This window comes from Oreochromis aureus, linkage group 22 (assembly GCF_013358895.1).
Source record: "Oreochromis aureus strain Israel breed Guangdong linkage group 22, ZZ_aureus, whole genome shotgun sequence".
In the NCBI taxonomy this organism is placed as follows: Eukaryota; Metazoa; Chordata; class Actinopteri; order Cichliformes; family Cichlidae; genus Oreochromis; species Oreochromis aureus.
The window spans coordinates 7,746,108-7,764,538 of record NC_052962.1 but is presented as its reverse complement, the minus strand read 5'-3'; the positions used below and the strand labels follow the sequence as shown (position 1 = coordinate 7,764,538).

General features: G+C 41.3%; 1 protein-coding gene across 2 annotated transcripts in view; it reads left to right on the top strand.

Moving 5' to 3' along the window:
* Positions 1-250: 250 nt before the first annotated feature.
* Positions 251-18,431, top strand: part of LOC116321778 (collagen alpha-1(IX) chain) — a 32,389-nt gene continuing 14,208 nt past the window's right edge. Inside the window, exons 1-9 of one of the 2 annotated variants that reach the window (XM_039605191.1) lie at positions 251-436; positions 7,030-7,115; positions 8,487-8,558; positions 10,089-10,218; positions 12,735-13,131; positions 13,508-13,588; positions 15,034-15,051; positions 15,416-15,505; positions 15,583-15,618. In XM_039605191.1, the coding sequence (XP_039461125.1) occupies positions 408-436; positions 7,030-7,115; positions 8,487-8,558; positions 10,089-10,218; positions 12,735-13,131; positions 13,508-13,588; positions 15,034-15,051; positions 15,416-15,505; positions 15,583-15,618 (939 nt within the window). In that variant the 5' untranslated portion in view covers positions 251-407. The remainder of the gene's footprint in view (positions 437-7,029; positions 7,116-8,486; positions 8,559-10,088; positions 10,219-12,734; positions 13,132-13,507; positions 13,589-15,033; positions 15,052-15,415; positions 15,506-15,582; positions 15,619-18,431) is intronic. The other variant, XM_031741719.2, reaches the window with a different exon arrangement.

Sequence of the window (18,431 nt, the reverse complement as noted above, 5' to 3'; positions counted from 1 at the left end):
ACATTTCATCACTCTCCGGCTGCTCCTTCCCTATCTTGACGATGATTATTAGGAGAATTACACGCATGCAGCACATGTCATTAGGAGGCACCATAAAAGAAGAGAAGCGGGCAGAGGTGTTTCACATAAAGGCCATATGGGTTTCTGCATCTTTTTAAGTGATGGTAATAAAACATAGTCACCACCTCCTGAAAACCCTGGCCAATAGGAGCCCACTGAACAAACTTTTTATGTGCCCTCCAAAAATGCTTGAGCATCCCCTGTGCCACTCCGGTTAATTCCTCAACATGCGCAGGTAGGACCGACTTCAAGGGAGGGAATTTCATGACCGCGGCTCCTTCTGCTTCTGCATCTCCACTGAGCGCCTCTCTGCCGAGCCCTGTCCCGTCACGGAGGGGGTGTGAAACATGGCCCTCAAAGTCTCCGGTTTGAGGAGGTAAATATCTCAAATATCTGTCTTTCTGTCAGGGCTCTTCATAAAAATTTTTTTTTTAATTTCCAAATTTATGCAGAGCCATTTCACACTAACTAATAATAAATTTGTAATCTTTATTTATTAGGAGGAAATGGCTCCATTTTCTCTTTCTCATAACTTTATGGGTGTAATAAGAATCGACTGAGCATAAATTAAAGAAATTAGACGTTTGTCTTTTAATCCAACCACATCTATGCACACGTCTTCGCTGTTTCCCTTCCAGCTGTTAGAATAAAAGAGTTCTTATCTGAATAATACCACCGGCTTCAACAGCACTGAACATTTTCACATAGATACTGTACTCCTCAAAGTTTTTGTCCACACATTTTCTGCTACAGTCAACTTGAATATGACTGAACCACATGGCCAGTTGCTTCATGGCCAACAGCGATCCATTCTTGGGTAATTAACACAAATGGGAGAGCATTAATTATGTCAAGAGTTGGCAAGCTGGCTTGCTCTCAGCATTTTGGGAGTGCCTAAGGGGTACTGAAACATGCACAACAGCAAAGGGAAAGTCTGTCACTTACAACCGTGTCAAAAGCCAAAAGACGATGAATCAGGAATTCAGTCAGGAGTTAAAGGAGAGGGCATATCATTATCTAACTGAGCTGAAAGAATGATTACATGAAAGGATGTTTATAGGAATATAAGAGAGGTTTTGTCTTGTCTTCTGATGGTAGAGGTTGGGTTTTGTTATATATTTCAGTTCTAACCTGTTTATATTTTTTCATCAATTTTTATCAGTTTCGTCGGTGACAAAGTAGGCCATAAAAGATTTATTATTAAAAGGGAGTTTTTCATTCCCAACATCTCTATCAAGCAAAGCTTTCTCTTTCTGTTTTTTCTGTTGTTGTTTACAGAACTGTAGGAAGAAGCTAAATATAGTCTGATGGAAGACGAGCTTGATGAACAGTTATAGGAAGAAATCCTCCAAGGAAAACAAAGAAAAACTCAAATCATACTTCAAAGAAAATACTTACCTGTCTTAGAGGAATTCTCTGACATGCAGGGCTATAAATTTACTTGCTTTCTTGCTGAGAGTAAGATGAAGAATCAATACTGTCTCTTACTCGCAAGAAGCCAGTTTCAGAAAGATAGACTGTTGAGTGTTGCAAGATCAAACTAGGTGCACTTTATGTGAGTGTGTCTGAATTCATGCATTGCACAGTAAACACACATCTATCCACTGCACAAAGTTGTTGTGTGTCTTAAGTAGGATTAAAACTTTAAAAAGTAGAATTTAAAAGTTAAACTTAGCTGATAAAGCAGCTGCTTTAAACTAATTAGATATTTCTGCCACAACAGAAACTGTTTGTGTGTCACGCAATATTTATCACAGTACTTTAAAGAAATCTGCTATTAACACTACATATTTCCAATAGCCTGTCGTTTTTAGCTTCTATTGTAACTACAACAACTGAACTCTGACTGCTAGATTTAGACATGGTTACCTTAGTTAGCATAGGCTGAAAGATTGAAAGCAGGGTGAAAGATTGCTCAAGTCTTGCCAAATCTTTCGCAAATGTCAGGCTGTTTAAAATAACAATAAAATCATAAATTTGAACCCCATATAGCTGCACTAGTCTAGAACAGTGATGGATTGGTGCTTAAGACAGACAGCCCACTGGGGCTCTGAAGATGCTCCTTTAACGTGAAGGGCATAACGTTAGAGACCAACGCCTCCTCTGAAGAGGCCTTGCTGACTTAGCCATTAGTCATTTCTTCAGACACTGCACACACACTGGCACATATTCCTCAAGCAAACACACACATTAGCAGGAGAGTTCACACTCTAGAGGTGGGTTACGCCCTCAGTAACACCACCACAACCTCATCCATTTCTCAGCTAGACAAGCTGCAGCATTTGCCTTTAGAGGAGAGACCTCACTGTCTCTATCAGTCATGCTGACGATTCAGAATAGCTGCAGAGAGCTGTCACAACGCAGGAGACATAAAGGAAGCTAAAGCAGGCGAGTGTGATAATACAAGTGAAAGTGTGAACAAAATGTAGCACTGCTCAGACACTTCAGCTGTGAAAGATTACCTCAGAAAGCTGTGTAGCTACTGCTTTATATCAGCCACCTTTGGCAATATTTAGGTAAATAGAGAGATACTTCAATTGAAAGTCTTGGTGAAGTATTTCATTGATGCTCGTAGAAGTAATTAGTAAATATGCACATAAGTTCATGCCCTCATTGAGAAAGCTATCCATAAGAAAGATTAGAATTTGCCTCGGAGACAGCAGGGCAGAAATGATCTGATTTAAGTTAAGCACGAGTGGATGGAGCCATTGAAATACAGTTTGTTTGCCTGCATAACACATGATGATGCCCTCTGAGCATAGCGATCAAGAGATCAGCTTACCCCTGACTTGTAGTAATGGTTTTGAGGAAATATGAATGAGTTAGTTAGTAAGGCTGCTTATTTTCTGACATCATTAATTCTCTAAACGAATTTGCTAAATGGATCCGCTGTGAAGCTGACTGCTGGCCCCTTGTAGACATTCTAGACATACAGTTTTTGAGGTAACCCTGTGATGCATTTACTAACAGAATATATGTCTGATATATAACAAAACGGTTATCTATCACTTTATGTCACCAACAGCTTGTTTGCCTGTAGTCAAACTAGAACATTTCATTAGAACAATGAAACTATGCTCAATGAAACACAGCTATGAACAAAAAGATTCTAGACCAGGGGTCTGCAACCTTTAACACCCAAAGAGCCACTTGGACCCGGTTTCCACGCAAAAGAAAACACTGGGAGCCACAAATACTTTTTGAAATCTAAAATGAAGATAACACTGTATATATTGTTTTTTTTTACCTTTCTGCTTTGTGTGAACAACTAAAGTAAGTAAGTAAAGTTTATTTATTACGCACTTTTCACAGACAGGCAGTCACAAAGCGCTGTACACAAATATTAAAATAAACAATACAATCAATAGACATTATACACAATGTAAAAGATCAAATGTAAATAATGTAAAGAATATAAAATACATAGATCAACAAAAGGCTTGTTTGAACAGAAAGGTTTTTAACTGCTTTTTAAAAGAATCCACAGAGCAACTAAGGTGTGTTGCTTATGAAATCCATGAAGTGCTACAGAGAAAATTACATTTTATTTATGCAATTAACGCATTTTGAACTCTTAAAGAAATATAACAAAAGGAAAGACACCCAGCTGAACTAAAATGATCCATGTAGTAAACAAAAACTGTTGTGAGCCGCCTCCCTTATATCTCCTTTGGGCTTTTGGAGCCTTGACCTGACTTTTAAAAAATAATTGGAAAAAAGCACTATGCTGCTAAAAGATGAAAAATAGATATTTGCAAAATTCTGCCTAAATATGTATTTTACCACCTTAATGTGTGTGGCGGGGCGTGGTCTGCAGTGCCGCTGCAGGGAGTTGGACGCACCTGAGCGGCACCCGCAATCACGCCTTGCCGCCTTAAAGTCTGTGCTCTCTCTGCTATTGTGTTGTCGGGCTGTGAGCTGAAAAGTTACAGCCGGCTGTATGCGTACAGCAACCGTGTGTGAAAAGCGGTCAATAAAGAGATGCTGAAAAGCATGTTCATGCAAACATCGTCGGGTCTGCCGTGGTATGTTTACAATGAGACTTCTGGTCCCGAACTTTTGCGCACAGCGTCTGCAAATCGGGGCATTCATCTTCATGCAGGACTGTAAGCTGTCATCTGTGAGGCGTGAGCGGTGTTTGTTTTTAACATAATTCACGGTGGAGAACAGCTGCCGACATAATGTGGATCCAGATCCATAATTGGCCTACCTGGGGTTGAAAGTCTCGATAAATGCACCGCGTTTAGGCGGGTACACCGGCTTAAGCGACTGTGACTCTTATTTTGAGCGATGAAAAAAAATAAGAGAATATAATTTTATTTTTATATTTCAAAATCACAATAATCTTCCAATTTAGAACTACAAGTTAAAAAAAGAACTAAACACCAATAAAATACACTTCAGCTAAATACTTCTAATTTATTTGCCCAAACCACGCGGAGCCGCAAAATAAAGACTAAAGAGCCGCGGGTTGCCGACCCCTGTTCTAGACATTTGCATACAACACACAACCTTTGCAGAGGCCAAGTCAGAGGGGCTCATACACTTCAGTATGACTGGAAGTGTTTTTAAAAACCTAGCTACCTCCCCCTGGTGGCAATTAAAATTAATCCAGCTTTAACGCTGCTCCATGTTCATGTCAATTTTCAGACTTGGAATCTGTTTACATCTTTTTCATTCAGCTTATATGGCAACACATGTGACATATAAGGACTTTAACCCAGTGTTTCCCAACCTTTTGGAGCCACAGCACATATTTCCCTTAAGAAAAATCACACGGCACACCGCCAAACAAAAATGTCCCAAAAAGCATATTGATAATTTTTTCCCGCGCACCAGGCATAGCGGAATTGGTTCGATTTGTCCCCGATATGCTGCTTTCTTCTGACCACAACTCATGCTAGGGCCTTCATCTGGGTCGGATTTCCTCCAGGACCCAGGTCAGACTGACTACTTTTTCTTTTCAAATATTTATCTATTGCTATCAGTGTTGCCAACTCCTCAGTAAGGAAAATCGCTATTGGTTGTCCTAAAAGTCGCTAGAAGTCGCTAAATGACGTCATCACCTAATTTGCATAATTGGTCATGCTAATATAATTGTAACCTATGTTGTTGGAGAGAGAAATAACATCGTGGAAGAGACATAAAGTGAGTAAAAACGTCCTAAATGCATTTAGAGTTTATTTAGAACTACAAATTAAATTTCTTTTAGCAATTATTGTTTTTTTAATGTCACAATTCCAACCCTGCTCCTTTACCCGGGCTTGGACCGCAAAAGTGATCCGAAATAGGCACTCTGGTGGAGTTACTTTGTGTGTGTGTGTTTATAAGTAGTTTTAAACCTTGTGATCCACAAAACAGCATAAGAGTAAAAGAGTAAAAGAAGAACTGACTGTGTTACAGCACCCGCTGCTTGTTGAGAGTAAAGCGATACGCGCTTTTTCGTTTTTAGCGACTTTTTAAGAAAAAGTCGCTAGGGGGTCTGAAAACTCGCTAAATATAGCGACAAAGTCGCTAAGTTGGCTATTACGTGCTGCGTTGTCTCACTCACAGCATGACTATTACGTAATTGGTTCTTCGTCTTCTTCTGCATTACTGGCAGTTGGCAACCCATTTAATTAGAGCAGGTAGTTGTACCGCCCTCTAGTGGAAGAGAATGTAATTGCTTTGCCCGTTTCTCACGCGGGTCGCTTAGCGCAGTGGTCCCCAACCTTTTTTGCGCCACTGACCAGTGTATGTCCGACAATATTTTCACAGACTGGTGTAAATACAACAAAATAAAAACAATACCGATACCAAAAAAAGAAGATTTTTTCATAACACACAGGAAAAGACCCAGGGTGTCAATAGAAAATTGTACTTAGTAGTCAGTATAATCTTTTAATAATATAAGTTTGCATATGATAGAATACTGCATGATGACCTCTTTATAACTCAGACTGTTTTGATTCACTGTGACCCGTTATCATGCAGGGAAGGAGCAGTACCTGCTAGATAAGAGCTTAATAAGCAGTTTCACTTTGTACCAGGTAGAGGAGCCTCTCCTGGCACACGCACACACGCGCACACACACACACACATATCCGCACATGCTCACGCATCAACATTCCACTGAACAAACGTATTCACTGTTGTATTACTCTTCTTGTGTATAAATAAAGACCAGGGCAGTGGCAGAGTGCGAGTCTCGGAGCCCTCACTCCAAGTGCGAGTGCTCTGTGGCTGCCCTTGCATGCAAGTAAAACTGTGTGTTTCTCCTCTCTGATTCTCAGCTGAAGAAGTGTCTTAGAGTACATCTCTTGACACAGGGCAACGGAGTTAACGATAAAAACAATTACAAAAAATAACGTTAAAAACCGATAAAAACCCTGAAAACCATAAATTTCACACCCGAGCCTCAACTCTCACGGCCCGGTACCAAACGACTCACAGGCTGCTACAGGTCCGTGTCCTGGGGTTTGGGGACCCGCTGGCTTAGAGTACCAATCAGGTGAAACCAGATAATCTCCCACAGTACACCTGATCATTTCTCATGGCACACCTATGTGCTGTGGCACAGTGGCTGGAAAACACTGGTTTAACCCCTTATTGAAATAAAATTGAAATGACTATAGTAGCTTTAATATTTACCATAGATCACTGTAACGTAGTGAGTTGACTGATTTATCTATGGCTCTGAGGTTTGGATTTCTCCAAATTAAATACAGTTGATCTTAAATTCATGTAGCAAAAATCTTTGTTCCATTCATAATCTAAAAGGTATTTGTCAAACAATTTCTCCAACTTCATGCACCATCAACATCACATACAGCATTTTTCTTTCTCTCCTTTATCTTAACTGCAGTGCAAAGAAAACACAGAGGTCACCTGCTCCATGTTATTCATGTGTTGTGTTATAAACTCAGTCAAAGAGAACGACACCTGTGATTATGATACTGATACTGATTTTTCTCCATCATTCCTGAACAGAAAGCAGCCGTGCCATCTATTGATGTCTGCTTACTCCCCCATCTGTGTGGCTCTTCTGTCCTTCCTCTTCACTCCAGCTCTTGGTCGTAAGTCACATTACAGCGCAGTGTGGCGTCACCTGACATGACACAAATCCGAGTCCCATATCTTACATGGATTACACCACTGCTGTGACTCTGTCTTGTAAACACAAAGAAAGACGGTTACTGTTAACACCCAAATGCTGACCTTTGATAAGTCAGACCCATCATTAGAAGTCACAAATCAAAAGCCATAAATAGTATATCACTGACATATTGTGCCGGTCTGTGTGGTGGCAGTACATCGGATTAAACGTGCACTCTGATAATCGCGGCAGACTCACTCCCCGCTCTTGTTTGGAGCAGACAAAAAGTAAAATTACCAGCCGCAGATTGTGCACCGCTTTGTGGAATTTGCCTCATTATCCAGGCGCACACATGCAGATGCACGTGGCATTTTAACTATGGTTCATCTCCAGCTCGTTGCACTAATGACTGGCTTTCTGAGCGTAACGCTGCGGCAAGCAGTAACTTTTAACAACTTGAGGCCCACATGCACAGTCAGATAAGTATTTAGCGGTGGTAAATATGGGATTATAAATATCGTCTCACCACTTTATCTCATTTCTCAGCAGTTTTAATGGGGATGTGGGAACGACTTCCAGATGTGTTGTGTTCACGCTGCTCGCTGTAAATGAGCTGAGTCAGGTCATTGACTGGGGAGCCCCTCTGGCTCTCACCATCTTCGTTTCACAGAGTTATTCACGAGGATTTCCTCCTGAACAACTGCGGGGGGGGGGCGAGCGCCCTCCCCTGGCACATCACACAAATAGAGTTTCTGTGACAGTGAAACTGTTTTTCACCAGAAGCTCTATCAACTCTAAACCTGTTGTGATGTAAAACCTGTCCAGTCTTTTATTATGAACATAAAATTGTAGAATAAATGTGAACTATTAATGATGAAAGCAGAAATAGGATGGTGGTGGGATGTATAGCAGCTTGTAATTTTGATAGATCACATCCATATTACCCCGCTAAAATACTCCTAATGACATGTGGCTTTTTCTACCTGTTGTAGTTTCTGACCTTCATGGAATATTCTGAACAGGGCGCTGAGAGATCTGTATTATAAATTTCAAACATTGCTTTGATTAGTCTGAACTGCAACTGAACTGAGAACTGCAGCTGTCTTAATGCATGCTCAATCATCCAGCTAAGTAAATCCCAAAAGGCTGATTCTGTTTATCTGGATGTAGCATTTTCAGCTACATCCAGATGAACAGAATGAACCTTGTGATGTTAATCCAGACCTTGCTTCTCTTTTGTTGCTGTCTATGACAAATGAATGAAAGTGGCCAGTATTATCTATAAGACTTGCCATATTTCAAGCAAACAACAAGTGCGGCAGGATTTTTTCTTTTCTTTTTCTCCCGTCAGAACTGGACCTGAACAGACTGGATGGCGATTCTGTCTGCCCGCCAATAAGAAGTGGCCAAGATGACCTTCCAGGTAAAATACTTAGTGGGACACTCTTTGAAAATATACAACAGGAGCTTTAAAACAACAAATCCAAGTCTAGAAAATCCCTAAAAGAGAAAAGGAAGGCGGTGAGTTTAATTGGAGGAACAGGGTGGGCTGCCTAATGCCTCAAGATTTCAAATGAGGCAAATAAAATGTTCCACTTGAGTTTAACAAAATTGTAGAACAATACAAACTCAGCAGCTTGTAACCGCTCGGCACTGCTGCTCTGTTTACTCCTACACATCTGCTCACACGCTGCTCTGTGGTTTTAAGTTGTTTACAATAAAGTAAAAAGCATCTTTGTTTACATCCTGTTCATAAGGAAGAGTTTACACTTTAAATGTATGGAAAGACGATTTGGCAAGGATGGGAAATCAGCCTGCCCCATACAGTGAATGCACCTCATTAATATTTTATCCATGCAAGCTCCTGTAACTCCTGCCAAGTTAAACTGTGTCAGTGTAAATACACCAAACATATGTAGTTAATGTACAGAGGCTGAAGTAACAACTGATTCGCTGCCTCCTTTCAAAACAGGCTGCACTGCACCCGGAAGCTGTTTCTACAAACGAGCTATACAACAAAGTGCTGATCACTACTACACGCATGAATAGTAGTGATCAGTGATTTGTGTCACACCAAATCTGGACATTTGGTGTGACACAAAACCGCTAACGATTATAATATTACTGTGAGTAGATGTGGATTTACAGACAGTGAAATCAAAATGATTGTTTTTGAAATGTTTAGACTTACAGTAGCTGTGCAGTGCTGATCATAATGCTAATGATACTATTGTTCTCTTCACACTAATGGGATCAGCACTAATACTGCAAACCCAGTTCTGAATATTTTGGAACATGTGCAAAATGTAAAGACAAACAGTATGCAAAGATCTGCAAATCTCGCAAACCAGCGGTTCCCAACCGACAACATCTTCACGGACAATATTTATCTATTGCTATTATGCGCTGCGTTGTCTCACTTACAGCATGACTACATAATTGCTTCTTCGTCTTCTTCTGCTTTACTGGCAGTTGGCAACCCATTTAATTAGAGCAGGTAGTTGTACTGCCCTCTAGTGGAAGAGAATGTAATTGCTCTGCCCGTTACTCACACGGGTAACGGGCAGTTTATGTCCAACAATATTTTCACGGACCGGCCTTTAAGGTGTCGTGGATAAATACAACAAAATAAAACCATTCATAACACACGAGAAAAGGCCCAGGGAAACCGAGTTACTGATAAAAACGATTACAAAAAATAACGAGAAAAACCGAGAAAAACCCTGAAAACCATAAATTTCTCTCGCGGCCCGGTACCAAATGACTCACGGGCCGGTACTGATCCGTGGCCCAGGGATTGGGGGACGCCATTGTAAACCCATGTTTTATTCACAATATGTGATATTTGCTACTTTTTAAAATTTCCAGCCTTTTACTGCCCGATCGAAATGTTTTTGAGACGTGTTGCTTCCATGACATTCAATATTCCTGCCATCCTGCCTATCCCATGTAGGGTTTGATCTGATCACTCAGTTCCAGCTGGATGTTATTCCCCTGAAAGGTGTGAGGAAAGTGGATGGCTCCACAAACCTCCAGGTGGCCTACCGCCTCGACAGAGAGGCCAACTTCCAAATTCCAACTATGTAAGTATAGCAGGGGCATCTTTAAAGAAGCTGATCTTTTTTTAAATGTCAAACAGCACCGGCCCTCATGCAGGTGTTGCATTATTACAGGTCTGACACAGATGTTGCTGCTTGGCGAGCAGCGTATAATTGTTTGAGGAAAAAACATGTCAGGACGTATTTGGCATCTCTTAGAAAGACAGAGTCAGAGTATTTTTGGATGTGTTTGAGTGAGTGCAGAGAAATAGCAACTTAGACCCTGTTTGAAGCTGTTTTGTCAGCATAAGAGAAAAAAACATAATTCACCACTTCTTCTTTTTTTAACTAACTTCAAGTTGTACTAACCTTCAGACGGTTAGGTATGAGCGTACTACATCATGTACTGACAACAGTTCTGGCTTCCTGTGAGGATCTTTGCTAGTTTGTAATTAAAGGTTAGCTGTAGTAATCTGGATGTGCACAGGACTACTTTTTTAAACATCCTTTTTTAACCATGATCTGCAAACATTACCATGTTAACCATCATTTCCAGTAACAGGCACACAGATTGTGTTACTTGCCTGTTTGTTTGTGTGGTGGGAAGCGTGAGAAAGGCTTCAATATTTCCCGTTGGCTGTCACGTTTTGTTTTAATGCTTCTAGTGTAATTACTCCTGTCCGTCCTTTTAATAATAAAACACAACTACAGTGGGCATTATTTGGAGGCTAAGTGGAATCCTACCTGGGAGACTAAGAACCCACTCTCAGGGGCTTTCTTAATGGATCGCAGTCACTACACCAGTTCTCTGACAATCCAATATAAGTAAGCACTTGTCAATAGTGGGAAGCCACAGATTACTTTTAATGGGAACAGACCTGCAGCAGGGTGGCTGAGTGGTTCAGTGGTTGACACTGTTGCCTCACAGCAAAAAAGTCCTGGGTTTGAGTCTGTTAGCATCTAGAATATTCTCTGCATTGTCTCCCGCTACTCCTGCTTCCTGCCACAGCCCAAAGCCATGGGTCTCTGTGTTTGGCCTGTGTTAGAGTACCTGTCCAGGTGAACCCCTCCTCCTGCAAGGGGTTTGTCTGCTAACAACACATCGTACCTGAAATACCAGTTATCAGTTTGGCATGTAGCACATGGAATAGTTTAGCCTCCACCTTTCTTGATGATTTTATGGAAGAAGAATTGCTTTATTTATGCCAAAGGTTGGGTTTACTGTGGTAAAGCAGACAAAACATGAAAAACAACTTAGCTCCATAAAATAAATATGTCAGTGTCACAGCCCAAACAGTAAAGAAGCCATTCAGTAATAATAGAAATAGAAAAATACAAAAACGTGAAGTGGGTGAAGAGCTCAAAAGGTAATAAAAAATATGATACAATAAAGAGCTGGAATCTGAAATGAATGCAGGTGTTGTGGCAGCAGAACTGAAGTAGATGTTAGAGAAAGTGTTCAGCTGCGTGTCCAGATGGTGGCCAGGATCCTGTCAAAAATGGACATATAGTAAACCTGGGGACCTGATCATTACAGCAACTAAAATATCAAGATTTCCCTGGTGACAAAGCCTCTTAACATGGACCGGCTCACTGCAGACGCGTGTCGGGTCAAGATTACAGCTGGGGTTTCTTATAGCCACAGGCTCATCAGTCCATTTATTTAGAAACCACTTGAAGTCTCATGTTTAAAGATCTTAACCCTAACCCCAGATGCCCAATAACCTGGCAAATGTTACAGGTTAATTTCCAGTAACTTGTCCTAGAACAAAATGTTACGTAAGCAGAGATGCCTCCTGTTGTTTCCCAGCTTGCCTGCTCCAGTCTGTTTTGGCTAATCTGTTCCTGGAGGCCAGCTTTCCTTCGAAGCTCTTATGTAAGTTGCTGGCACCCTGCATCTCTGCCCCTTTGTTCAGTCATGCTAAATGTAAATACTTGTTTATCCCCCCACCTCACAAGTCCAGTCGCACAGGCTGTGCTTTGAAGTCTTTGCTTCAGCTGCGCTCCTGCTCTTGTCGTCTGCAGGGCAAAGGCAGCACATACTCGCGGCACTTAGCTGAAGAGAAAGCTCTTCATTTGTTTTATTGGGTTTTTTATTACCTCACCTTAGTCATTTACTAGGTGGTAAAAGTCGGGCTGTAGCGCCCATCTATGAATGCACCACCCACCGAGACGTTGGCTTGTCAAAAACACAGAAAGCAGCAGTCTGGATGCTAACCAGGGTAGCATATTGTGACTGAGCTACTGATTTATGCACTGAGACAGCCTCCCTCACAGTATCTGATTTGTGATATAATAGCACACCTTAAAACCTCTCTTTGTTTCTTTGAAGTGTGTGCCTTTAATTTGAATCTCAAAGACAATGACGACAGGGCTTTGAGTTATTTTTACCCAAGTCTTGCACTTGATCTGATGGTAGTTTTGCTGAGTGCTGATCATAAATTAACTCTGACATCAGAGATATTTTGAGTGTTTTAATCCGGCTGGGTGAGTGGCGGTGCATTTGGTGTGATTGGCAGAAACCAGAGGATTTGAACCCCTGCTCCTCACTTCCCCCTCAGACTCAACTTTCCTCGCGGCTTCCCAGACGAGTACTCCTTCATGACGACCTTCCGCATGATCAAGAGCACAGTGAGCAAGGTGTGGAACATCTGGCAGATAGTTGACGAAGATGGCTATAAGCAGGCCGGATTACGGCTGAATGGCGACGAGCAGGCTCTGGAGTACTTCCTGACAGGCCCTGATGGAAATCTGCAGACAGTCACCTTCCCCGGCCTTTCTGTGCTCTTTAACACCAAGTGGCATAAGGTGATGATCGGCGTAGAGCACGACCAGGTCACGCTGTATGTGGATTGCCAGCCTGTTGATCAGAAACCCATCAAAGGCAAAGGCTCTATCAACACAGAGGGAGACACTCTTATTGGCAGGCTGGATGCTGATCCCAACGCCTCCGTAGTGGTAAGCAAGTATGGAGAACTGCCTGCTCTATTTAATAATGTTCACCCTCCTTACGAGCATTATCAGGGAAATTGTGCTCTTTGTGAACAACACATTCAGGTTTATGTGCGTGCTGAGCTCTGCTATAATTCTAAAGTGCTGCTGTCACGGCAAATCTGCTCAGCTGGGTCCCAGTAGGAAAAAAGGATGGGGGGGGGGGACTTAATCCCTGCAGAAAATCACATTGGTGGAAAATCAAGCTCAACAACCCATATAGACGGCATTGATTCCAAGCTACAAAGAAGTAACAGCACCACGAAGAAGCATTTCAAAGCCCTTTGTTTTCTCAGTTTCACTTGTGAAAATAATTCCACATGTTACCATGTCTTTTTTACAGTTTGAGCTCCAGTGGATGCTGATACACTGCGACCCAAAGAGAGCCCAGAGAGAAAGCTGCAATGAGCTGCCTCCCTCTGAGGTACAGTAGCGGAGACAAGGATCTGCTCAGCATCTGTTGTGGTTTGTGGTTTTACTCAGGTTGATGGAGCTTCCAGTGTTTTTGAAGGGAAGCGGCAGAAATGCTGAGACAGAGCTGCAGAAATGTAACAAACACCTCGCCAGCAGTTTTACTTTTAGCTCTTTATTTTTTATTGTCAACATTGAGCTGTTGTCCTACAAACATTTGTTGGAGGAAGAGCTGTTTAGGAGCTACTTTAAACCTACAGACCATATATATAAACTGTAACACCACCCACTGGTGCCGGGACTCAGCATTTTGATGTAAGCATTTTTGCTTTTATTGTTAGCTAGTGTCAACACGTATTACCTAATTTGCTAACTTGGTTAGCAAAGCATATCCACAGTTAACTGCAATATTTAAAGGGGAGCTAACTTCAGAAGGTGAAAAACAGCCTTAAAACAAATGTATGTATTTAACGGAGAAACCAAACAGCCATCTTTATGCAGTTTTATTTGCGGAAAAAGAGTAACTTTAATCCTGTTACACCAAGTGCATCATAATTGATACATGAGGTTTTGAGCCCTTTATTATATCATCAGTGTGATTTTTTTTTTTTCTCCTGAAAATCTGCTGTATACAGTCAGACACATGCAGTGCTACTATGAGCAATTAACTACACAGGATGTAGCAAGAAAGAGTTTTAAAAAAAAGCATAATTAAAACTTATATGTAAAAATAAAACTAAAGTATAGGAATAGTTACTCCTTGTGCAGTTGACTCAATTTTTACTAAATTTTCCAACTCTGGGAATATTACTCTCTACCTCAACAATGTGTCTCAGTTATTCTCTGTTTCATACACTGCCAAGAAATCAGTGCGAAAGCAAGAGCTCAGAGACATGTTACATGTATATTACCATTAATATACTTAACAAATAGTAGTTAGCAGTTATACTCCAATCGTGTCCTTTAATGAATGAGGCATTAATGTGGTCAGGGATCATCCAAAATCAGGAAGCATTTGATAAATGTAGAAAGCTTTTCTACATTTATGGGATTTATAATTAAATATTATGTTTCATTTCTACTGTGATTAATGAGATGGCTGCCTGCGATGAAAACGCCACTCTGCAGTCTCACATTTCGTGCTCTGTGAACTCTGCCGTGCAATGAATTAGGATTAGTGAGAATTTTTTTTTTTTTTTAATTCAATCACTTTCATCAAAATGTGACTGATTGTACACCCTGTGGACAGACTCATTTCCTGCCCTGGTGCACTCTATTAGCTCTCAGGCTAACACGGGGAGTGTGGGTACTGTTTACGGGGCTTTGTATTTAAATGACAGCATGACATCACTCACTGCCGTTGTTGTGAACCAGAGCGCTTTTGCTGACACTTTTGGTGAGGGTGGTGTGACTACTTTCACTAACTCTCCCTTTATCTGATTTCTCTTGCTTCTTCAGATGTATGCCAATGCTGAGGTATTTATTTTTCATCTCTACTTTCTTTTTGCTTTGTGATTTTAAACCAATAATCTGTTTCAGTGCTTCAGTTGCCTAATTGCCTCAATGCTTTGTTCTATATCTAATAAATGGTGGTGATATTATTTGTTTTAGCATTGCATAGGTTGACCATTCTTACGTTTGTACATCAAATCATGTGCCCAGAAGTAACTTAAAACCAGGTGGCACAGAGATAATTTCCACAGATTATAAGTTTATGCTGAAAAAGACTTTATCTTCTGTTCTACACAAGTGTTTAGATTGAACATTTAAATTCAGTTACCTAACATTTCTCAAGTTTTCTGTGATAATATGCTAATTGTTTGTTTGTCTCTTCTGTCAGCCTGAAAAATCAATCCCAGGCCCCCCAGGTACTCCTGGCCCAGAGGGCCCCCGAGGGCCAGCAGGAGAAAATGGCAGAGATGGAAGAGATGTAAGTATTTCCTACTTCCATTAGCACAGAGTGAGTATTTTTCTCCCTTATTTGACTTCTTTTATTTATCTCTCCAGGGTCTTCCAGGGCCTCCTGGCAGTCCTGGCGCTCCTGTGAGTATTAAACACAAAATGATTTACTGACAACGTACCTCGAGGCTGCGTTCTCCCTCTCAGTGTGTTTGTTTCTCATATGATACCTCAGGGAAATGATTCACGTCGTGGCTCAGTTACACAGTTTCAAAACAGATTTGTCTGACACAATATGACTCGGCATTGCTTAGTATGCTAACACTTCTTCGTAGACCAATCCTGTTACAGTGAGTCTCCAGTGAGAGAGTGTTGAAATAATCTGGATAAATTAACTTCAGAAAATCCACCTGGTCACTGACAGTTAACAGTTATTCTGGCAAAGTTTCCTATACTGAAAATGTAACATGACCAAAGCCTTGTGAAAACACAGGAACCCAAAGTCAGTCTGAAACCCTGATACTTTATCAGGATCTCTAACCTCTCGAATTACAGGACTCAGTGTGGGAACTAGCCTCAAGTGGCTGTTAGAGGAGTTGCAGTTTTTGGATCTTTCTTGAAGGCTTCTTTTTTTCCACCCTGGAGGTTGCTCCTTAATTACAACCCACACCAATGTTCATATATACTAACTTTAACAGTGGTTAGAATGATCTATTAACAACAACAATGGGAGGTGACATAGAGAAGAGGTTGATGTGGATGAATCAGTCCACAAAACATTGGATTTTAATTCAAATACAATGTAAATGGAATATCAGTATAAATCTTACTTTAATATCGTTTTTTGAAAAACTTGCACCATGCAGCTTGGTAAGTTACAAACTTAAAGGCACTTGTTACATCTTATTTTTTGTTGACAAGGGCCTGTGTTCATAAATACTTAATATCCAAGAGGCTTCAACAGGTTAAGGGTCAACTTGGGTTAACATTCAGTTTTTTGTGGATGTTTTTCCTGTTTGGTACAGCCAAATTAAAAAGCTTATGAAAGAAGAGCTTTCAGGCCAAAATGCATCTAGGACGCTTCTACTTTAACTTCTAATCTTCTGAAGATGTGGTTGGTTAGCATATGGCTAAACACAGCAAAACCCAAATGCTAGAGATCTGTTGGATATTAAGAGATTAAATAGGTTAGTGTCACAGAATGTGGTGGCAGACTGTGGAGTAGCAGTGAAAAGGAGGACCATAATACAGGACTCTTATGATGAACAGTGGATTTATTTACAGTGAGTTGAAAAACAACACAGCTATATACAAATCCCAGCACTGTGGCCCCGTGGTGATCCTCCCTGAATCCCACACAGTGCAGATGTCCATGAAAGGTAAAAAGTAGCAACTCCAAAAACTCCTGTTCCCAACCCCGAGACTCCAAAAGCACTCCGCTCCCCGATTCCTGGTAACACACAAACACACTCAGGTTAGCAGGATTATCTAAAATCGCGAGGGTTTTCTCAAAGTCCACGGCTGTACTAATGAGTTTTGACTCAAGGATCCAGCGCCGACTGAGCTCAGCCACACTCTTAAATAGGGCGCTCTTAACAAGGCCTTCAGCTGCAGTCGGTGATGGCTGACGAGCGGTAGGTGTGGCAGCTTCCAGCGTGGGAACACTTCCGGGTCGCAATCCCTCAGCAACCCAAAACATCCAGGAATATGAATGAACATAAACACACAGGGAGACGGAGGAAAAAGGATACACAACAACCAAAACACTACATACAGAAAAATAAACATAAATACAGAATTATGGGTCCCTAGGCCCAGGCCATGACAGGTTGCGTCATATGGCTGCCTCTCACAGAAGTTTCTTCCTGTTTCCTCCTGGGAGTTTTTCATTCCCACTGTCGCCAAGCGTGTTCTCATGGGGGGGGCTGTCCAAATTCATGGGCTGCATCCTCCTGAGGCTGGATTTGTAGGCCGATTACGTCACAGTGACGCGCCGAAGACTGTCCAAATTCGTAGACTCCTCCAAATGCAGCTGACAAATGCGTCCTCCTTTTCCCCAGATTTGAAGGATGGGTCGGGTGTGTCTTCCACCATATCCCAGAATTCATAGCGCGGCCCAGCCAATTCCAGTTTCCAACAATGGCATCAGCTACTTAGTTTTAATATTACTCTTATTACTTTTTCTGGGTCACAAAATAAACTTTTAAGATATTTTCAGGCGATAATGTAGCTGTGTAAACTTCAAATATCTGCTCGGTTTATCAAGACATCACATATTTGCAAAAGTGCCCCGATGTTTTCAGAGACGTCTGTTACCCACCAGCTCGATAGCTAGCTGGGGCGATAACAGCTCCCGACACATTGTTTTCAAACCCCCGCGGTCTTTCGATACTCAGGTTAAACATGATATATAAGTCACTTAGATAACTGAAAAATGTTATTGTTTGGCTTTTTTCAGTGTTTTATTTGTTCATGAGTAAATCGGTTTGGCTGAGATTAAAGTTAAAGTTATAGTTTTAACACAGAAAGTGTGAGATGATCGAGAATTTACGCCAGTGTCCTGTTATATTTTAGATAGAAAGGAGCAGGAGCGAGACAGCTGGTGACGCAAATCTGAAGGCTAGATCGTCCAATTTCACAGCTGCTCACTTCGGGCCTACCCGGCCTTCGGAGGACCCGGCCCACGTAGACCGCGAAGGCCGGGTCCTCAGGAGGATGCAGCCTATGAATTTGGACATTTGCTTTATGGGGTTTTCTCTGTTTTCTTTGTAATATTGTAGGGTATTTATCTGATACTAGGAAGCGCCTTGAGGCAGCCACTGTTGTGATTTGGGGTTATATGAATAAAATTTAATTCTTGAAGTCTTGGTGTTGCAGTATACTGATCTTTCTTCTACCAGTTTAATTTCATCACAAGTAGCTTTGTCACAAATAAATCAATTTCCTCCATTAAACAA